The sequence below is a fragment of the Acomys minous genome (genome assembly GCF_964271855.1).
Source record: "Acomys minous genome assembly, chromosome: 2".
Classification (NCBI taxonomy): Eukaryota; Metazoa; Chordata; class Mammalia; order Rodentia; family Muridae; genus Acomys; species Acomys minous.
The window spans coordinates 93,437,341-93,452,067 of NC_140484.1; the positions used below are offsets into that span (position 1 = coordinate 93,437,341).

The window sequence follows — 14,727 nt, forward strand, 5'->3', positions numbered from 1 at the left end:
AGGTAGAGGCAGGGTCAGGAGTTCAAGGTCATCCTTGGCTACATGACAAACAAAAGCAAGAGGAAAAAAAATCCACAGAAGGAATCTCTGTGCTCTAAAAGAAACTGTCTAGAAGATACAAAGTCAGCTCTCATTGGAAAAAACGTACAAACCATTTGCCCCCAGAGAGATTGAACTTAAAGCAGATGTAGAACTCTTAAAACTCAAAATACGATTCAAATAAACCATTGGTCCAAAATTATAAATAACTACATCTCCAAAAAATGTGTACAAATGACCATTAAGCATACGGGCAGATATTTCCTGTGCAACATGATGATGGATAGCTATGGGTAATTATGTCACCATAAAATAAAAGGGCACACTGCCTAGGACAACTATCATACAAAAGTAACTGGCATCTTCGTGTATTACTTTTCATATTTTGAAAAGCAGTTTGACAACCTTTCAAAATATTAAACATAGGATTGCCAGATCACACCTTATAGATACAACATAATACAAAAAAATTATCTTTACAAATAAAAAGTTCGTATTTGTTTTGGTAGAATACCTTATAATACATTAGAAAGCTAAATGCATGTCAGTTTTTAAATTAACAAACTAAAGGCGGTATGTCCATTCAGTGGAGCATTACTGAGCAAACGAAAGGAACAAAGTGGTGGTACAAGCCATGCCGTGAATGAATGAATGAATGAATGAATGAATGAATGAATGAATGAATGAATGTCGAAGCCTAAGTGTGAGGAGGACAAAGCACCTCAGACTTAACAGTGAAGGTCAGTATGAGCTGTTAAGAGCTCAGTGAAGTCCTAGAGACAAACATAAGAGTAGAGCTTCCCAAAGATGGAGAAGGAGATGAGGAGAGCAGTGGGGAGTGAATTCTAAGGGGCTTGTGGTCACTTTCGGGGCTGGCAAAAAAGAAAAAGTTCTAGATTTTATAATGGTACTGATTTTTATTCTGCAGTAAAAAAAAATATTTAAAACTCTGAGTTATATACTTTACAGTGGTCAAATTTCTCATACCTGAATTATATCTCAGTAAAGCTATTCAAAATGGTATCCTCCTTGGCTCCCAATTTAAGCACAATGTAAAAAGTCTTTGTGGCCTGGTGGGCTTTTGTGCTGTTTTTATTTGGCTCTGGGTGTACACAGATGCTATGACGATGGAACTTGGTCTCAATGCAGCTGCTCTCCCCACTGCATCTTCAGAAACCACACTGGCTCTCGGAAGCAGAGAATCAATTTTAGAGCTGAATTTTCTTTTGCATTCTGGACTTACTGACGTGGGAAAAGGAGGCTCACACTCCTATGATTTCCCAAGGACAAAGAAAAAAATCTGTATTTGTTCTTTTTTTTTTTTTTCAGAGCTGAGGACAGAACCCAGGGCCTTGCACTTGCTAGGGAAGCACTCTACCACTGAGCTAAATCCCCCAAACCCAAAGAAGTCTATATTTGAATGTAGATTCTTAAACCACCTCTAAAGCTGCAAGAGCTTCCCCAATCCTACACATGACCTTAGCCACACACTCCGTGATGCTCTAACACACTTTAAAGGACTTTTATATATGTCCAATACAGAGTACAGCAGGGCTTGAAAACAGAGGCCAAGTACCACTGACTCTTCACTTCCTTGGTGGATAATCTGAAGGGTTTTTTTTTTTTTATCGTTTCATGTTTTATGACTAATTGTAAAGAAAGAAAACCCATCTTTGAGAGTTACATTAAAGTATCACAACATATTTTTTTTCCTCAAGAAAGTATAAATTGTGGAGTGATGTCAAAAAAATATTTGAACAGCTGCTCCTTCACAGAAACTACCCAGTGTCTCATATCAGTTATTGACCACTCTGAATCAGAGGACGGTAGACAAGGAAAACAGTGAGAATGACCAGGCTAGGGTCATGTAGTGAAGACATTAAAACATGTAATGCAAACAACACGTGAGCAGAAATGCATCCTTTAAATGCATATTATTTCTTGCTATATACATTCTTGCCATTATTACAAAGGGGCATGCCCTCATAACACACAACTTAAACGGTCACCTATAAATATAAGTGAGACAAGAGGATGGCTGGAAATTTGAGGACCGCCTGGGCTACATAGCAGAACAAAACAAGACTCCATGGGTCTCCTTCTTCTTGAACTCCAAAGTCTAGGTTATCAGCGCCGTTGTTTTGTTTGTTTATTGTTTTGGTTTGGTTTTTTTTTTTTCTTCTAAAGGAAAAGCAATTCAGAAGGAAGATGTTTTGTGTCCATTGTGGATTTTACGGCCAAAAGAGTTAACACTGATACTCCTATTTTAGTTGCTTAAGATTCTTACAGCAAATTTCTTCAGTAGGTTTGTCTTTAAATGTAACTTTATCAAGGAGAAAACTGTAATGAAACGGTAGTTGGACTGTTAATACATTGCGCTTCCACACATTTCAGAGTCCGGTAACAAACACAATATATTGTCTGCCCATCTGTCTTCGATTCAATTCAGAGTTCATCACAGATTCTTCTTGGAAACTGTACTAATAAATGGCTGGCCTGGGCAGAATATGGACCATCCATTGGACAGTTGGAATGGCACCCGAGGACCTTCATGCTCTGTATCTTCCATGTGCTGATTGTTTAGTGTAGACCAACCTCAGCTGTGATGCTCATGGTGGCAGCAAGGTTGTGTTAGGACTCATGATAACTAGGTCTTTGTTTAGAAAACGAAAGTCCAGTTCATATACTGATGGCCTTTGTTTTCCTCACATGCATGGTAGGAAACTGTAGTGTCTACTTTAGTGCATTGATTCTTAAGAAACAAACACACACACACACACACACACACACACACACACACACACACACAAACCATGATGTGAAGTCCTGGAGTTTCTTTTTTAATATATTTTATTAATTTATTCATATTACATCTCAATTGTTAGCCCATCCCTTGTATCCTCCCATTCCTCCCTCTCTCCCACTTTCCCCTTACTCTGCTCCCTTATGACTGTGACTGAGGGGGACTTCCTCCCGCTGTATATGCTCATAGGTTATCAAATTTCTTCTGGGTAGCCTGTTATCCTTCCTCTGAATGCCACCAGGTCTCCCCATCCAGGGGACGCTAATCTCTGTAGGTGAAGCCAGCCTTTCTTGGAACTGGAAAAGATTTTGCAAAATGGTAGGTTACATTAAAGTTGTACTATTTCCTTTTCTGGTTAAAACTCCTAAATAAAGCTTGTTAAACATTGGGTACTTGGTATACAACATTTAGAAATTACAGAAAACCCAGTGGTATATAGGGTCGTCTGTCTCCTGCCCCTACCATTAAGTTAATGACAAATATCTCTGTGGTCCTTCTGAAGATTTTACCCACAGGAAAACGACCCTTGGAGGTATGTAAACTCTGGCAGCCACCTGCACACCCTTGAGCAGCTGTCAGGCTCAGTAACCAGAAGAAAGACTAGGACACACCAGAATATAGAGCCGCAGACTTTATGTTGGTCCTGGACCCTTTCTGTGATAGAGAGCTCCTAACCTCTTCTGGGTACTGGCCGGCTTCTGGTCTGCATTGGCTGCTTGCTGCTCTACTCCGTCGGCAGCAGGCAAGCTATTATACATCTAATCAGAGCAGTATTTTAAGCTTACTCTCCAAGCAACATTTCTGCAAAAGCAAGCTGGTGAGAGACGCCTGCTCTGGACCCTAAAGAGTCTGGAGTCCTTCCCAGCGAATTGTCTCTCACCCTGCGGAGCACGCCAGCTCAATTACTGAAGAAGGAGCTTGATCCTTGCCACCGCCCTCCCCTCTCCTCTTCAGTAGGAGCCTAGAAGAGGAGATCCGCTCCAGTGCGCACCGGAGTGACCAAGTGCAGCCTGGCTACCGGGGCAGCGACCTGGACGCGGGTCCTTCTTTTCCTCCGCCCGAGGCTACACCCGCCCTGTGCGCCCTGAGCACAGCGCTGGACCATCCCGGCAGGACTCGCGGGTGACATCACTCCTGAAGATACTCGCGCTCTGGTCCTTGCCTTTACAAAGCCTCTATCAGTGTGTTTGTGGGTCTCTGGAGAGGACTCCCGGCTTCCTGGGAAGAGAGCAGGACACTGCGAAGCAACTAACCAGAGGAAGCAAAAGAGCAGGGTCGAGTGAAGGAGTAACCCCAGCGGGTGGCGACATGAAATTCAACGCTGCACACTACCTGCTGCCCCTGCTGCCTGCACTCGTCCTCAGCACCAGGTGAGTCCAGGAGCAAGAGGCCCCAAGCCAGAAGGCTGCGCTGGGGAGAGGCACCTCCCACTTAAGCAAGATGCTAGCTGAGTGATTAAGGCTCAGGATCCTTGGAGAGAGCAGAGCCCTTCTATAGTTCCCCCAGCCCCCTGAAAAGAAAAGTATCAGAATTGCCTCCTCCAGGGACCAAGAGCTTCCCCTTCAGAGCAAAAGGAAACCACCCACCCCCATTCCCTGTGGAGCAGTTAAGAGCAGTGAGCAAGCAGAGGTAGGACAACAAAAAGAGGAAGTAAGGAGGGAAGGAAATGTCCCTAGAGTATATGTTTACATTAGACCCCTGCTAGGAACTCAGCGCCCTCCTGCCCCCCACCCCCACCCTCGTCCTGGTCCCGCTCAGGGAGCCAGAGAAAGCAGAAGGTGCTAAGACTTGTACAGTAATCCCCAAACTCCTCTCTGGCCTGGCTGAGGTCTGGAATGGACTTAGTAGCAGGTGACTTCTTTGGCTGTGTTTCGGGCAGGTTTCAGATTAAAAGTTACGAGACAGTACTGAGGCAGAGAAGAATCTAGTTGAGAACAATCAGGCACTATGTTCCATCACTGACCAAGGATGAGAATTTCAGCCCCAGCACAGAGGACCTATTTTTAGTGGAGATTTCAAACGCACTGACTGAGGAGCGCTTTGTGACTGCTGCTGGGGATCACAGTCTCAGAGTTGGTGATGGGTTTGCTTTCTTCTCCCACAAGCACAGCACAAGGGTGGCCTGTTTCAGTGCCCGGGACTGAATTTCTTCTGCATGCCTTGAACACCCTACTGGCAGCAACCCCTTTCCCTTGGCCTCCATGAAATAAAATAACCCACAGGGTTGGGGGTTCTTTCAAATCCGCATGAATGGAGACAGTATCTTATTGTATAACTCACCAAAAATAAAGTAAAGATACACAACTGTGAGAGATTCAGATAAAAAGCATGAAGCAGCTCACAGGCTCTTAAAAGTAAGATGATGAATTCGAGTTTCTGTTTCTAGTAGATGTTTCTCTCAGGCCTGCATAACCTAACTTTCCATGGAGAAGCTGCTCCACTTAACTCCACAAATAGATGGATTTGGTATTTACTTGAACATAAAATCTAAATGACTTTACCAGACTGAAATTGAACCTGAGCTTTATTTCTTCTAACAACTTGCTTGTCATTTCACTCTATAATATGCTCATGGTTTTCTAAAGAAATCCATTTTGCGTCCCAGTATTAATAGGACTTTTTTAAAATAATGAGTTTTTGTTTCTTAATACTGTGGTGAGTGCCAACAGACTAATAATAAAGTTTGTCTTTGGCTGCTTGCTGTTTGCTCTCACCTTCGATTTTAATAATCATCTGTGTGTTCTTTTGAAGAAAGGACATTTCTCAAGTTTATACTTAAGTAGATGCCAGACAATGTATTCAGTAAACAGTAAATGTTGGAACAAGGGAAACCCAGCCTACAGTGAAAAAGAATAGGAATCTCCTGAGTTCCCGTAGTCTATTGGCTTTTAGAGAAGCTATGCTTTGCATAAAGAAGCACTATAGTCTCCAGCCAAAGCTTGTTGTTGTGATTCAACAGCCATTAGCTGTCTATGAAAGTATTCATTTCTATAGACACTCTTAAGACTGGAAGTTAGCACATGTAGTACAAAATATTTAAGTTATCCTGAATTACAATTAGATAGCAACAGTCTACAGCCTTGGTATTTTGGTTTTACCGAAAAAAAAAAAAAAAAAAAAAAAAGAAGCCAAGATGGACTTGAGGACTTGAAAAGTGAATTTTTATAAATAGTAACCCATTTACCTAATTGCTTTGGGCCACCTTATTGCACTAGATCCCCAGGTCACGTTCTGATGGTGAACACATTTTAAAATGAATCTGATATTCTCTCAGTAGTATGTCACTTGCCAAAAAAGAATGGACTTTATAGAACTCTCACAGAAGGCCATCCTCCTTCCTGTAGTCACCAGTTCTCACTGCCATATGGTAAGCATAAAGGTTAAAACCCAGACTGCAAAGCTCTGTGAAGACAGTCGTATTAGTCAGGATGGGCCTGCTGCACCAAGGAACAACAGAGTGTGGCTCAGCCATGCCACCTGTGACTGGGTTTTTTGTTAGCTGACGTTCTTAGTTGATCTTGCTGTGAGGGAACTGCATCTCACAGGCTAAACTCACAGAGTTTGACAGTTGCCACTTTGACTCTAAAGATCCTTCTCAGGTGTGGCGAATGTAGTGCTGAACCTCTTGTGGAAGCACGTTCACTCTGCCATGCTTCGCTCTGGGTAAGCTCCTGAGAACTGCCTGCTGTTTCTGCAGGAGCCCAGGTGTTCACCTCTGTCTTGAAGGAAAAGAATGAGTGCTTTGAAACAGACGCTGTAGCTGGAGGCAGGCAGGTGCTTTATAGTAGTGTTCTCTAGCTACAGGGTGGAAATTCTCTGATAATTCTGCCTTTTAAATAGGAAGAATTGGTAGCAGTCTGCTCTGTTTGCTCTCCCCCTCACCGGTACAACTAGAGGTCACATAGACATCAAACAGACATCCCATAATTCCATCAATGTGAATAATATCAACACTCTTCATTTAGTCTTAACTTCATTTGTTCCGAAAGAAACCTGAAAGTTCACCTTTAACAATAGACAAGCATTTTCTTAGTGAGCCCTGTGGAGTTGTTGTTGTTGTTGTTGTTGTTAGATGTTAATTTCCTGGCACATTGTCTCTGTTGTTTGGAAAGCGCATAGAATTTCAAAACTATAGTCAAGCTAATGATTTGAAATGCGGCTAATACAAAGCTCCATTTAACTTGTGCACAAATGCATGTGGTCAAAGAACACTAAGGCATGAAAAGCTTGAATTGCCTTGGAATAGAATGGTGGCACTTTTCAAATAATTTCATTCTCCAGGAGAATTAGACTGCTATTCCAAGACAATATCCACACTTCAGAAACGGGATGTGTAGGGACTCAAATGGTGGGAGAACAGTGCTTTTGAAGTTCTTCCTGAAAAGGTACCATGGAGTGCTGGAGGAGGCTTGTGCTCTAGAGGCTGAACCTTACTCCTTTTATGCTGTTCCCACACTCCCGGTGCCTTTGGAGTGAGAACTTCCAAATGACTTGAGAGGCAGCAAGGCATAGCAGGGGAGAGGTGACAGCCTACCATCCTCTCTGATGGTTTTCCACCAGGAACAGCTTTAAACAGATGGTTGGTTATTGTCCTCCCACTAGGGGGCACCTGTGAGGTCTCCTCTGAGCCCTTGGTCAGCAGCTGTACCACATGCTTCCATGGGAATCTCTGCCCAGATGATACAGTGCACTCTGGATGCCCACGGCTCCCAGCAATTCTGTGCCTTATTCCAGGCTCAGGATGAGGCTGTTATGTGGGTCAAAGGAAGAGAGGACAGCTACAAACTCAGAGATATACGAAGACACTTTTAAGGAAATGCAATTGATGTAGGAAGGAGTCTCACTTTAGCTATGATGAAATGGTGAGAGGTAATACGAGTTTCCCACCCAACTCTTTCACACAGTGAGTCAGACACACACACTTTTTAAGAATTGTATCATTCAGTACAAATGGATCAGAGAAGTGTCTTTATCAGGAGTCCCTGAAAGAGGGTTGTATTTGCTCCTGAGGCTGCGGTTCCAGCCCTAACTACTTATCTCTTATAACATTCTTGAAAGTGCCACTTTTGGAGAATCTTTGTCAATCACGTTTTCTTTATGACCGAAGGCAGTGACAGATCAAATGTGCAATTGTGTCAAAGCAAAATCCAAGCAATTGAAAAGATAACCTTGACCTTCCAACGCAGAATCAAAAGATGGACTGCTAAAGTGTAGAGTGACATTTTTTTTCTGTGTGTTTTGTGATATCATATGTGTAACTGTTTCTGAGTAACTTTTAGAAGATTTGCTAAAAGTGACTGTAATAGGTGGGCCTCAATTATTTAAGTTAATCAAATTATAACTGAGCTCTTTTAAGTTTATATAGCAAAATATATGTGCTTATATTCATTATTTTAGCATCTTCTGTGATGTTTTTATTTATACAAAATGAGAGTGTTGTCAGTCACTCAGCACCTGAGTCATTTGCCAATAAAGTGCATTAGTTATAACTATATTTCTCCTACTAAGACATGCATACAAATTATTATATATTAAATAAAAAACTGAATATATAATAGCCATCATTCTATATAAAGCCCCAAGTGTGCATTAGAAGAAAATACATTATACCATTTTAGAAGTTTCAATTATAATATGTCCCTTCCAATGAAAGCAAGCTGAAGGGCGTTTCTTCTTCAGTCTCATGGAACATGGGGTAGTGGAAGACTTTAGACTATCATTCATCCTCATGTGCAGAGTTTTTATGTAGCAAATAGCACCTTCTGTTTACAAAACTGAACTAGTTCACGAGAAAAGTTTTGGGTATGCTGTGGAACAAAGTAAATACTCTGTGAAACTGCTACCAACTACTAGAAACGTTTTCATGAGATTCTTGTGTACTGACAGAAAAATAAAGTAAATCTCACATACAGATCAGTTAGTAAGACACTCTGTCTCCTAAAAGAATGATAGGCAATAGGCAGAGAGAAGAAATCAGGGGCCAGCGAACATGGCTTCATATCTGGGCCTCTGTTCTCAAGACTGATCTACTGTCACAGCATCTGGTTGGTTTTGTGCAGTTTCCTGAATATTATGAAAATTAGATGCCTTTACTTTAATCACGTAGAATGTGATTTAGTACAGGAGTGTATATTTAACTACTTGGGTTTCTGTTTATGATGTACTTGCACGTACACTGTGTATACACATAATAATATCAAACAATCATAATATCAAATCAAAGCCATGATCACAGGTGTCAGTGAATACAAAGATGGTTTGTTTTCACCACATGGATATATAGACTTATAATTTTGATTGATTTCATTTTCTATTTGTTTATTGCTCTTATCATCCATTAGTGAGCTTTAAAAATGTATAAACCTTCAGAAAAATTATAGACAAATATCACATCAAGAAATAGATTATGCTATAGAAAGCATTTTGAAAAATCAGTAATGGAAAAGCCTAGCTAGCCCATGTCCTAAGAGCCATTATTCGCAGGGTTCCTACAATGGTGAGAGTTCTGAGCCACTTCAGAGCCAAAACGTCATTGTTAGTCTGCATGTATGATTCCTGAAATGTGCATGGCTCTGCTTAAAAATGGACACAAAAATTATCCATTTTTCAGCTTGTACATCTCTTGAGTGTTTGTGTGTGTTACCAATGGCCTGTGTCAAGTGTGTACACCATTAAGCAGGAAGTCATGTGTGAGCAAGAGGAAGTAAAAGACAGGGATTATGTTGTCTATGGCACAGAGACTGAGACAGTCACATAAACTCGTATGAACTTTGTTTTATGAGTACAGAGGACACAGAATCATTGACAGTAAACAACTCCTCTCAGACACAAATGAAGGTCAACCAAATAACCAGCATCTTCCTTGAATGTGCTCAAAAAATACTGTGAGATGTCCTCAGATCACGGGTAGGGTATGCACTGCAATTATGTCTGACTTGTTGCCCGTAGCTTTGGAGTGTTTTAATCCCTTCAAGTGTACTTTAAGGAGTCGGCTGTTGGAACACGAGCTACAAATAAAAGCTCCATTTTGTTCAAAGCTCCACATTTTGCAAGAGGGAAAACTGAGACTTAGACTAAGTGAGATTTCTTGAAGGCCACAGAGGGAAAGTCAGACAAACCCCAGAACTTCCTGAAGAGTTTCCTCTGTCATGTCACTCTGCTCAAGAACAAATCTCCTGCTATGAGGGAAGATGAGAACACCTGGCTCCTGCACTGCATCAGGAGGATTCCATTTACAGCAAAATCTAAAGTAAGATTAAATAGAGTCTCCAACCACACACAGTCCTGATACGCAGCAGGCTACAGGCAAAGGGAGAGCCCATTCCTCACTCTGTGCTCTGTTCATTTCAGAAATAAGAGCTGGCCCAAAGCTAAACTGGGTCATGGACAGAAGAATTGTCAGTGCTTTTTTTTTTTTTTTACTTTTTTTTCTCCTTTATTAATTTATTCTTGTTACATCTCAATGGTTATCCCATCCCTTGTGTCCTCCCATTCTTCCCTCCCTCCCATTTTCCCCTTAGTCCCCTCCCCTATGACTGTTCCTGAGGGGGACTTCCTCCCCCTGTATATGTTCATAGGGTATCAAGTCTCTTCTTGGTAACCTGCTGTCCTTCCTCTGAGTCCCACCAGGTCTCCCCCTCCAGGGGACAGGGTCAAAGGTGAGGCACCAGAGTATGTGAGAAAGTAATATCCCACTCTCCACTCTACGGTAGAGAGTGTTCTGACCATTGGCTAGATCTGGGTAGGGGTTTAAAGTTTACCGCCTGTATTGTCCTTGGCTGGTGCCTTAGTTTGAGCGGGACCCCTGTGCCCAAATCTGCCTATCATAATGTTCTACTTGTAGGCTTCTAGGACCCTCTGGATCCTTCTACTTTGCCATTCTCCCATGCTTCTCTCATCTAGAGTCCCACTAGAATGTCCTCCCCTCTGTCTTTTCAGTGTTGCACACAATTGACTGAAAAGACATGCCAAAGTGGAGCCTGTTGGACCTTATGCTCTAATGTGAAGCGATATTTTTTGTGACATTGAAATTTATTTATTGAAACTACTTCATACAAATGTACATTTATACAGGGTTTAAATCTATGACAATAGCATCAATATTGATTAATTAAAACATGTTTAAGTGTAGTTTAGTGTGTAGCATGTAGCTACACTATGTCTCTCAGTAAATGCTAAGATAGGTTAGCTTAGGTTACAAATCTGGTGTGTTGCTTGACTCATCTCAAACAAGTAACATGTTGTTTAGCATGTTATTAAAACTGAAAAGAAATACATCTATTAAATTAATTTCAACATTCTAGACCAGTACAGCCCAAGTGACAATATTATAGCCTAATTTATGTTAATATCTGTTCAAAGCGGGGGACAGGAAAAGTGGACAGCTTTCATAGAAATGTGAAATAAGCCCCTCTGTTTAGTGGAATGCACATAAGAGAGCTCCTAAAAAGAAGACTTTGAACTCTAGACTCCCATCCTTGTTGATAATCAAATAATTGAATATTACGGGCACTTGATCACCCACCTTGACCTTCTTTTCAGTTGTACATCTCTTGCTTAGAAAATCATGTAAGGACTTGATACACTGCTAAACCAGGCCTCTGTGGTCCAACTAAGTAAGATGTCAGTAAAGATTAATGAAGATTTTCTTCATGTCTCCTATGGGGACTGTGCCTTCCTCCAGCCAAGATGAGGGTGAGAAGTCTTAATGTCTATAATCTTACTTATAGCCTCCTCCTAGGGTCTAGAAGCACTTACTCATCTGTAGCTTAATCACTAATGCTAGGGAGGGATAGTTGAAGGAACCATGATGTTTGCCCTTTTTACATGGAATTCAAATTTAAATTTACAAAGTCAGATATCTAGCATCACAGGGATTTAGAATGGCAATTAACATCTCTTTTCCATCACCCTCTGGCCCATAGAAAGGTGACAATGATGCCCCTCTCATAAAGTTGTCACGCAGATTAATTATGATAATATATGTAAATTATAATGTCCCACTCAGAGGAACACAACCTGACATGCCACCATCATTATGACATGATTAGAAGGTTTTGGCAAGGCTTAGTCTCAAAGTGTTCTTGCATTTCAGAGAGTAACCTTTAGTAACAATCTCTCACACCAGTGTACAGAAGCAAGTCAGAATTAGTGGGGGAGATGTTTTGAAGTTCAAGCCTACCTTGAACTATGAAAACATATTTTCTTTAGGGATGAAGAAAACTATCTGGAGTACAGTACAGAGGCCAGTTCTTTATCATCCAAACAAGTCCCACTTGGAAACACTTATTTAAATATCCACGGTATCCTCAAGGAAAAGAAAAGGATCACGGTATCCACTTTATATCTAGAACTTCCAAATTCTGTTGTCAATATGGTTAAAATTGTAAAAAATGTATTAAAAGTATATTCTATTGATGGCTTTGAGGAAAGTTCATTGTGCAGGCTCATCTGATAATGGCAAACCCACAGGAATACATCATCAGTGAGGAAAAGCATACACATTGACAAATCTAGACATAAGGAGGGTCCTGCACTGTTTCTACTAAGTAGTTTCCCAGGGGCAAGGCCCAAACTGAGTATCATTAAACAGCCCAGGAATGGTTGGAGTGTCAGAGAGAGTTTGAGCCTTGCACAGGATGCTGTGTGCATAGGAAAAGATTTGACTCAAATAAAAGTTCACACACAAAAAAAGGAGTTCACAACCAATAGTATAGTATTTCTGCCTTTAAGAAAATACACAACTTTCTTTTTTCTTATGCTTAAGATCATTCCTTGCTAATCTTTGCAGTAACTAAGCCTTTGGCATTGGGTAGAAAAGAGGAAAAAAAATCTCCGCATTACAAAAGAAACAAGAAGATGTGTGAAAAATTGAAGTGACATGTTGGCAAAAGGCAGATATGGTTGAAGGAGCTGGTTATTATTGAGAGTGTAGCTTTCTTCTTTCTTCCACAGAGAGAAATGTGAGCTCATTTGAGAAAAAAAGTTCACAAGAAAAGTAGGGGAAACTGTTCTTTTCCTGACACTGTAGTTTGGAATGCTATAGAAATACATTGAATCCTTGCTCTTTAATGTTCTGCAAAGATCTTTATTTCAGATGTTTACACTGTAGAATTGAGAATTGTGGACTACAGGTCCAACCAGAATGACTGGGAATGAAGCAGGCCTCCAGAGAGGAGATGACACAACTATTTACTTGCTGTGAATTAACCCTTTGTGTTTCAGCAACATCCACGCTATGCTTGTTACATACCTAAGGTAATCTGGACCTTTAATATGTTTAAACAATTAGCCCACCTTGTTCCAGATGGAAAGCACTGAGATCTCAGCTTATTGTTTTGAGAGAGACCCTACAAATGGAATCCCAATTCTTTTTACATAATCAACCCTCCACATCAAAGCACACACACACACACACACACACACACACACACACACACACACACAACACAAAGGTAAAGAATAAAAGGATTCTAATAACCTACTGCTGGGAGCTGGAAAGATTGCTCAATGGTTAAGAACATTTGGTGCTCTTGAGGACCTAGGTTCAATTCTCAGCAACCACATGGCAGTGCACAACCCTATATAATTCCTATCTTAGGATACCCAACACTTTCTTCTGGCCTCAAGGGGACCAGGCATGCACATACATATATAATGTATGTATGTATGGATGGATGGATGGATGGATGGATGGATATCAACTATCCACATTGAAAAGAATTATACTACTAGTGAGAAACTACTTGTTCTCCTCAGATGGGAGGGTGTGTGACATTAAAATATTCTTAAAGTAAAGCAAAGAAGTACATTAGTTTGAAGGCAGGACAAATTGAAGCTTTCATTAGAAATCCAAAATTTTCCAGGCAATTTCATCTTTGCTTTTTAGAAAATGTATGTGTCCTCTGATGTGTGTTTCTAAAAACATACTCTTCAATGTGTGAGAATGAGCATCTCCTGGGGTGAATGTGAGACAGACAGGTCCAAGCTCTTGTGTTAGGCATAATAGATCAGTTCTCCGAGGAGAGGACAGTGGATTTCCATCTCGGTGGGAAAACCTCCAGTGAATATAGAAGCCTAGACATCACTGCTTCAGTGTTTGAGGCTACAGGGTTTGGAACACTTTGAGTTCATTGGCACTAACTAAAAGAGAAAACTGTCTCTCAAATGAGGGGTACTTTGGTAGTCTGTGGCAAAAGAAATCGCAGTTTACTGTGTATGAATATTGTGTATTTAATAATTGAGGAAGTTATCTCACACCAAGAGGTACTTATCATTGGAGTTACATGAAGAGTATCCTCTGCCTTGTGTGCTGTTCTCCGAAGAGGAAAAAAAAGTCAGATAAGTTAAATGCTATGAAACAATTTACATGGATTCTCAGGGGCATGCAAATAAGTGTGAGGGTGGGGTGAAGTCCCTGTGAGGCACTGAGAAGGGTGGGCTTTACCTCCAGGCATGACGAGCTGCACCAGTGCAATCTGTAGCAGGGAGGAGATGACAACACCCAAGCCCCGCAGGTGCAGCAGAACCACGTGCTGGTGTCTTCATGACACAAGACATCTGCATTGTCAGATCAGGCCCACATGATGTTTACCCTAGTGAGCAATATCTCTTTCTGTCACAAACACAACTGTTTTAATGATGGGGAAAACATGTTTTCTGCTGGAATTTTCTGAGTTAATTAGCAAGTTAACTCCTCCTCAACCTTTGATTCTTATTGCCCTTTTCTTCGGCAGTATTCATTTTCTCTTTTTTGTGTAAAAAATATAATATAATAATATAATTTATGTAGTAATTGTGCTCAATCAGGCTAATCCTCATAATTTACCTCTGTGGTGGTTTCTAATGTTGCCAAGGATTATAGGTAAGGAAGCTGAGACACACAG

General features: G+C 40.9%; 1 protein-coding gene across 2 annotated transcripts in view; it reads left to right on the forward strand.

Annotated features, from left to right (window-relative positions):
* Positions 1-3,606: 3,606 nt before the first annotated feature.
* Positions 3,607-14,727, forward strand: part of LUZP2 (leucine zipper protein 2) — a 362,411-nt gene continuing 351,290 nt past the window's right edge. Inside the window, exon 1 of one of the 2 annotated variants that reach the window (XM_084771425.1) lies at positions 3,607-4,212. In XM_084771425.1, coding sequence (XP_084627551.1) covers positions 4,151-4,212 — 62 coding nt within the window. In that variant the 5' untranslated portion in view covers positions 3,607-4,150. The remainder of the gene's footprint in view (positions 4,213-14,727) is intronic. The other variant, XM_084771424.1, reaches the window with a different exon arrangement.